Source organism: Brassica rapa, chromosome A01 (assembly GCF_000309985.2).
Source record: "Brassica rapa cultivar Chiifu-401-42 chromosome A01, CAAS_Brap_v3.01, whole genome shotgun sequence".
In the NCBI taxonomy this organism is placed as follows: domain Eukaryota; kingdom Viridiplantae; phylum Streptophyta; class Magnoliopsida; order Brassicales; family Brassicaceae; genus Brassica; species Brassica rapa.
Window position 1 is genome coordinate 8,589,226 of NC_024795.2, and position 7,853 is coordinate 8,597,078.

General features: G+C 47.9%; 1 protein-coding gene across 1 annotated transcript; it reads left to right on the forward strand.

Annotated features, from left to right (window-relative positions):
• The first annotated feature begins 6,556 nt into the window (after nt 1-6,556).
• LOC103864813 lies at nt 6,557-7,044 on the forward strand. Its single transcript, XM_009142591.1, has 2 exons — nt 6,557-6,706; nt 6,784-7,044. Exons 1-2 carry the CDS (start codon nt 6,557-6,559, stop codon nt 7,042-7,044), a joined length of 411 nt encoding a protein of 136 aa, XP_009140839.1.
• The last annotated feature ends 809 nt before the right edge of the window (nt 7,045-7,853 follow it).

Sequence of the window (7,853 nt, forward strand, 5' to 3'; positions counted from 1 at the left end):
CAAAAAATCCCACTGCACTGAATCAAATGCTTTAGAAATAGGAAAAATGATTGCCAGCTACCTGAAGTATTGGCCACTGCATAGTTAACCATCCCAACTTAAAAAATGCATACTCAACTACACGAAGTATATGGATTGCATGCTAACATCCCTGAACTAAATGTTGTTATGTTACTAACATCATTAGCTTAATTTAATTTGTCGGAAACGCCACGTGGACGTCGGAGATGGTAACGGCGTGCGATTTGCCGTTTGGTGAATTGAAACCCGAGATCGACCCAATTAAAAAAAAAAACCGACCCAACCCAATTAAAAAAAACCCGACCCAATTGCTTCTTCCTCATCCTTTTTGTCGAAGAAAAACTCATCCTCTTTGTAGTAGAAACTCAGAGGCCAAAATCAGAAGATATTAAAGTGAAGCGACAGCATTGAACATAGCTAAACAGGTAAGTGTGGGAACCGAAATTCGCACTGTCGATTTCCGTTTAAATAAGGAAACTAAGAAAACCCTAGTTTCCCAGAGGACCCGAATATCTGTTAATTACCACACGTCAAGCAATCAGAACACGAGAATAACAACGATAAAAATAAGAAATCGAAAAGAGAGCAAAGTAGATCTTATTCCGAATCTGCGTATGAACGTTACAACAAGGTATAAGCCTGGGCTCGAGAGCTGTCGGCGAGATTCCTAGTTCTAGCAACCCTAAGACGGCTAAACCTAATTGAGTCGCAGCTCGAAATAACAAAAACGGAAAGTTGCCTAAATCACTCTAAGTGCTAAGTTTGCTCTGAAAAAAGTTCTCCCTTGTGCTCCTCGCCTAGGACTCCTTATATACTAGCTCCAAGGTCGGTTTACGCTTTTACTCTTCTGCCTTAAGCCGTCATAGCATAAAAATGGAGATATTCCATTTTTCCCGATCTTCACAATTATCTTCAAAACTTCCGTATTTATCCGCGGAAACTTGACATTTATCCTTCCTCGCGGGCCAAGCGCGAACCATGCTGTGGTTCACGGGCTTTTGGTTAGGAAAAATCGTAGGATGGGCCTCGAGTCGTGTTTTAGGTCCCTTTGGGCCGTCTTCCGACTCGACACGTTTACTACGAGTTTTCCGCGGTTTCTAATCCGCAAAGTTTGATCGATGAATTAGAATAGCGGGAAACATAGACTGAGCTTGCTACGGTCTTCGGGAGATAGCATTCGAAGGTTTGACGAGAATGCAAGGACTGGTGTTGTATCGACGTTCGGAAAGGTTCAATCGCTACACAGCGACCGAACTTTGGCTCGAGCCCGGTCGCTATGTAGCGACCGAGCGAAACGAGTGCTCGGTCGCTACGTAGCGACCGAGCTTCGGCTTGAGCTCGGTCGCTACGTAGCGACCGAGCGGGACGATCGCTCGGTCGCTACGTAGCGACCGAGCTTTGGCCCGAGCTCGGTCGCTACGTAGCGACCGAGCGGGACGATCGCTCGGTCGCTACGTAGCGACCAAGCTTGGCTGAGCTCGGTCGCTACGTAGCGATCGAGCGGGACGATCGCTCGGTCGCTACGTAGCGACCGAGCTTTGGCTCGAGCTCGGTCGCTACGTAGCGACCGAGCGGGACGATCGCTCGGTCGCTACGTAGCGACCGAGCTTGGCTGAGCTCGGTCGCTACGTAGCGACCGAGCGGGACGATCGCTCGGTCGCTACGTAGCGACCGAGCTTTGGCTCGAGCTCGGTCGCTACGTAGCGACCGAGCGGGACGATCGCTCGGTCGCTACGTAGCGACCGAGCTTGGCTGAGCTCGGTCGCTACGTAGCGACCGAGCGGGACGATCGCTCGGTTGCTACGTAGCGACCGAGCTTTGGCTCGAGCTCGGTCGCTACGTAGCGACCGAGCGGGACGATCGCTCGGTTGCTACGTAGCGACCGAGCTTGGCTGAGCTCGGTCGCTATGTAGCGACCGAGCAGGACGATCGTTTGGTTTGAATCCCAAAGAATACTTCTTCGTAGAAATAACCTCGTATAGTTTATTTTTACGAAAATTACATCCCTTCTTTTACTAACTCTTTCGGAAATACGATCTCTGAGGATTTTCGGGTGGTAATTCCGTCGTAACCGTTTTTGACCCCAACAGTTAGCCCCCCAGCCCGTTAGGATCATGCATGGGGGGTTTCTAGCGTGCGGTTAGGCATGTTTGGCAAGTTAGGCGTGATGGATGGAATTAATATGCGAAAGTCCGAGCTTGAATAGTAAATCCTCATGTCTTATAAGAAGAGAGGTAACTTGTTCCATAATTTTTTCACTTTCTTGTTTTTCTCTAAGATCTTTCAAAAAAAAAAAAAAAAACTTTCTATCTTTCTCTCCACCCTTTTCCTCTATTCTCTTAAGAGAAGTGTAAAGATGTCGAGCAAGAAAAAGATTGCGAAAAAGGGTCTTCGTCCGCGAGTCCTTACGAAGAGCTCGTCGTTCCGAAGACGGAGTTCGTGCCTCACTCGGTGCATCCTGCTGAGAACGAGGCATGGTGGGTTGCTCATTACGGCTCGTTGATCCCTCCCAAGGAGAAGCCATTCCCGGTCCTGGTCCATCGTGGAGTCGAGGGAAAGGACGCAAGTAGGACCACTGATGAGTTTCTCGCGACGATGCGGCCGTTCTACCGCATCCCGGATGTTGTGGAGTTCCGGGTTCCCTGCCGCGGGGAATGTGCTAACAACCCCCCGGAGGGTTACTTTACTTGTTATGAGGTGTTCATAGTGCGTTGTCGCCTCTGGTTCCCCATACCCGAAATTCTCGTCCGAGTGTTGGACCGTTTCGAAGTCGCGATAAGTCAGTTGACACCCCTTGCCATTCAGCACCTTATTAGGATCTTGATCCTAAGCTATGAGCATGGCCTTTCCCTTTCCGTCGATCATTATGAAGCGCTTTTGAGGCTTCAACTTGTCAAGGATACGGATAAGCATAGGTTTGTCCCTCGGAAATTTATGTCGGTGGTTAAGAAGTTCATTTCGAACTTCAACTCGTGGAAGAAGTTCTTTTTCTTTGTTCGTTTGGACGCTGCGTCCGTCGAAGAGAGTTGCATTCCACTGTTCCGGAGGTTGCCGAACAATCGTCCCTTCATCAATCCTCTTGCTCCGTTCCCTGAGGACATTATCGCGGTGAGGGATCTTCTCAGGAATGGTCCCTTCTTCTGGACTTCTTTCACGCCGAGAAGGGTTCGGAAGGCACTGAAATTTGTGCAACCTGGTCCAGCTTTGGACGCGGATACGGGAAGCGACTCCGAACCCGACGGCCAGAGTCCCGTTGAAGCTCCGACAGCCGCGCCGGAGTCGAGCTCTTGGAAGGGAAAAGATGTCGATCTCGGCGACATAGAGTTTTCGATGGATGACTCTATGCTTCCAGGATGGGATCCGAACCTTGCTTACGGCGACGGAAGCGGTTCGAGCGAGGCCCCCATTCCGGACTTCGATGATTTCTTTGCTGGGCTGCCATCGGGTTTTGATGCTCCTCCTCCTACGAAAGAATCGGCGAGGCCGAGAGTCGTTGCGGAAGGATCTCGCATCATCAATGGGGTTAGTTTTTTCTTGGGAATTTTTTTTAGTGATTATCCTATGTATGGATTTGTAACACGCCTATTGATTTTGCAGGGCCTGAGCTTGCTGGGCTCGGCCATCGAGGCGGGTCATAGAGAAGCCATGGTCTACCGCTTCAAGGCGGAGAAAGCGGAGCGGGATCTCGCCCGCGTGCAAGGCGAGATGCTGGAGCGAGAGGCACAGCTTACTCGTGATCATGCGCGGGCTGTTCGCAGATCGGAGAGGAAAGGCAAAAGAGAGATCGTCGAGGTGATGAAGACTCGCGCATCTCAGTTCCAGGTTGAGTACGGGAATCTTAAGAATGCCTTTACCTCGGTGGGCGACTTTCGCGAGTGCCGTGGTTCGGTCGGAAGTCTTTGGAGGACGCAAGCCGACGACTATGTGTTTGAAGAAGAAATGAGTTTGATGAAGAGTGGGATGAGTGACCGTGCCCACGCTGAGGCGCTTATCCCTCCGATCGACGAGAGGATTCAAGGGTTCTGGGATTCCATCCCGGTTTCTCCTGATACCGAGGAGGTCCCGATCGATTTTCACGGCGGTGGCGAGGAAGTGGATCATCCTGCGGATGCGTTTGGTGCTTCGTTGTCCGGGGACTTCGACTTTGGATTATGAGGGATGGATTAGTTATCCTCGCTTTCGGCCGAATATGGCCCTTTGAATTTGGATTTCGTTTAGGTCAAGATGACCGTATTTGTATTTCGGGGACTGGCCGTTGGTGGCTTTGAATCCCCTGCCGCTTTATGCGGTTTATTTATATGATAAATGTTTCGTTTCGAGTTTTTCCTGAGTAAGGTTGAAGTAAATACGAGTTGTCGTCTCGTATGTAGTTCTAATTAGACGTTCAATCTGTTGGTTCGTTCGTGATTTTCGTAAAATTTATCTGTCTTTACGATTCTGAGAACATTGAGACACGAACGGAGAGGCATGGTTTATGATCTCGTATCATTTAGATATCATGCCTTGAGATGTTTGAGACCAGAGCGTTGGGTTTAGGGCAAGACCTAGGTTTACTTTCGGTTAAGGTTTGTGCGGTGACTAGCCGACTATCGTTTTTCCTGTTGCGATTTCTTCCTGACTCGCACCGATTTAAAGTCCGCGATATGTTCTCGGCTTATATGACTTGTATGGTACGAATCGAGCATCTTCTCAGAATCAACTGGAAGTGCTAAACCAAAATTTCGGATTTTTGTTGTAGCGCGCTTTTGTCCTTGTGCTGGACGTTTTTAAAGATCAAAAGAGTGATCGGATTGCGTTTGTTTAAGACGGCTGGCGCGTTCGTCGGGGCCAATCGAAATTCGCACTGTCGATTTCCGTTTAAATAAGGAAACTAAGAAAACCCTAGTTTCCCAGAGGACCCGGATATCTGTTAATTACCACACGTCAAGCAATCAGAACACGAGAATAACAACGATAAAAATAAGAAATCGAAAAGAGAGCAAAGTAGATCTTATTCCGAATCTGCGTATGAACGTTACAACAAGGTATAAGCCTGGGTTCGAGAGCTGTCGGCGAGATTCCTAGTTCTAGCAACCCTAAGACGGCTAAACCTAATTGAGTCGCAGCTCGAAATAACAAAAACGGAAAGTTGCCTAAATCGCTCTAAGTGCTAAGTTTGCTCTGAAAAAAGTTCTCCCTTGTGCTCCTCGCCTAGGACTCCTTATATACTAGCTCCAAGGTCGGTTTACGCTTTTACTCTTCTGCCCTTAAGCCGTCATAGCATAAAAATGGAGATATTCCATTTTTCCCGATCTTCACAATTATCTTCAAAACTTCCGTATTTATCCGCGAAAACTTGACATTTATCCTTCCTCGCGGGCCAAGCGCGAACCATGCTGTGGTTCACGGGCTTTTGGTTAGGAAAAATCGTAGGATGGGCCTCGAGTCGTGTTTTAGGTCCCTTTGGGCCGTCTTCCGACTCGACACGTTTACTACGAGTTTTCCGCGGTTTCTAATCCGCGAAGTTTGATCGATGAATTAGAATAGCGGGAAACATAGACTGAGCTTGCTACGGTCTTCGGGAGATAGCATTCGAAGGTTTGACGAGAATGCAAGGACTGGTGTTGTATCGACGTTCGGAAAGGTTCAATCGCTACACAGCGACCGAACTTTGCTCGAGCCCGTTCGCTATGTAGCGACCGAGCGAAACGATGTGCTCGGTCGCTACGTAGCGACCGAGCTTTGGCCGAGCTCGGTCGCTACGTAGCGACCGAGCGGGACGATCGCTCGGTCGCTACGTAGCGACCGAGCTTTGGCTCGAGCTCGGTCGCTACGTAGCGACCGAGCTTTGGCTCGAGCTCGGTCGCTACGTAGCGACCGAGCGGGACGATCGCTCGGTCGCTACGTAGCGACCGAGCTTGGCTGAGCTCGGTCGCTACATAGCGACCGAGCGGGACGATCGCTCGGTCGCTACGTAGCGACCGAGCTTGGCTGAGCTCGGTCGCTACGTAGCGACCGAGCGGGACGATCGCTCGGTCGCTACGTAGCGACCGAGCTTTGGCTCGAGCTCGGTCGCTACGTAGCGACCGAGCGGACGATCGCTCGGTCGCTACGTAGCGACCGAGCTTGGCTGAGCTCGGTCGCTACGTAGCGCTCCGAGCGGGACGATCGCTCGGTTGCTACGTAGCGACCGAGCTTTTGGCTCGAGCTCGGTCGCTACGTAGCGACCGAGCGGGACGATCGCTCGGTTGCTACGTAGCGACCGAGCTTGGCTGAGCTCGGTCGCTATGTAGCGACCGAGCAGGACGATCGTTTGGTTTGAATCCCAAAGAATACTTCTTCGTAGAAATAACCTCGTATAGTTTATTTTTACGAAAATTACATCCCTTCTTTTACTAACTCTTTCGGAAATACGATCTCTGAGGATTTTCGGGTGGTAATTCCGTCGTAACCGTTTTTGACCCCAACAGTAAGATTCTTAGAACCCAGATGCTCGATGTTTAGTTTTTGATCAATTGTGATCTCGGATTTGAGTGGTTGAATGGTTGTTCGATAGATGGATCTAAAATCAGGGTCATTAAGCAACAGTAGGAACAGAGGTTATGGTGGTCGCAAATTGTGTGCTTGTCGGTTGCCAGCAAAGATTTTCACGGCTTGGACAGACAAAAATCCTGGCCGAAAGTTCTTTGGGTGTGAATTGTACAAGGTGAAAATCAAAAAAATTATTCTTCGATGTTTTAGTAGTAATGTGATGGGTTGTAACATATTTTGTTGTGTCATTAGGAAGGAAGAAATGACCATTGTTCTTACTTTGAGTGGTTTTATAAAGAAGAAGTCTATGGTTGGCCAAAGAGGGCTTTGATTGAAGCAAGAGATGAAATATGTGAGAAGAAAAAACGGATAAGTGAACTAACCGCCACTGTCAATTTCCTTCGTATGGAGTTAGAGAAGCAGAAGCCGGAGAAACCAGGCAGTAGTAATGGAGATGAAGAGAGCATTTGTAATGAGTTTGTGAAGTTGCTGAGCAAAGGTAATATCCATTGAGATATAATGTAATGTATTGAATCTTCCTAGTTGAAGTTTCTTTCTTTATCTATCTTATGTAATATATTTCCTTGAATCAATGAAGTTGAAGTTATGGATCATATGTAATGTATTGAATCTTTCTAGTTGAAGTTTCTTTCTTTATCTTATATCTTCTTCATGCATATTCAACCAAAAGGAGACTTAATGTTATAAAGATGGAAGGTTTAAAATCATACAACCCAATGTCAGAGAATGTTAAGTCATAGAGACTACTTCACACATTTAATCCAAGACATCACACATTTAATCCAAAAAGAACCTAATACCCGAGAGTTGAAACATTTTAAAACCTTCAAAACACAAAAAGTCATGATACCCGAGACTTGAAACAATTTAAAACAAGATCAACCAAACAACAATGAAGCCAAGCGACTGCTTCTACGGAGCACTTGAGTTGGTTGTGGTGCAGTAGAAGAAACATCTTGAACTTCAGCCTCCTCGTGTGCTTCGTCTTCTCCTAACTGAGCCATGAAATCAGCTTCCATCTCAGCCGCTTCTTATGCTTCATCATTTGCTTCCTCTTGAGCTTGTAGTTGAGCTTGAACTTCTCCCTCCAACTGAGCTTCCTCATTAAGACGCCTTCTCTTCGCCCTGTCCTCCTGAGACTGCGAGAACATAAATGTTACTGCGAGAACCTAGATGTTACATCAACTTGGGATTAAAAAGGAACAAGACAATACCTCATGTGGACACTTCCTTGAGTTATGTCCCTTACCACCACATAGACTGAAATGTCCTTCTCTTCCTTGACGGCCAACCTTCTTCTT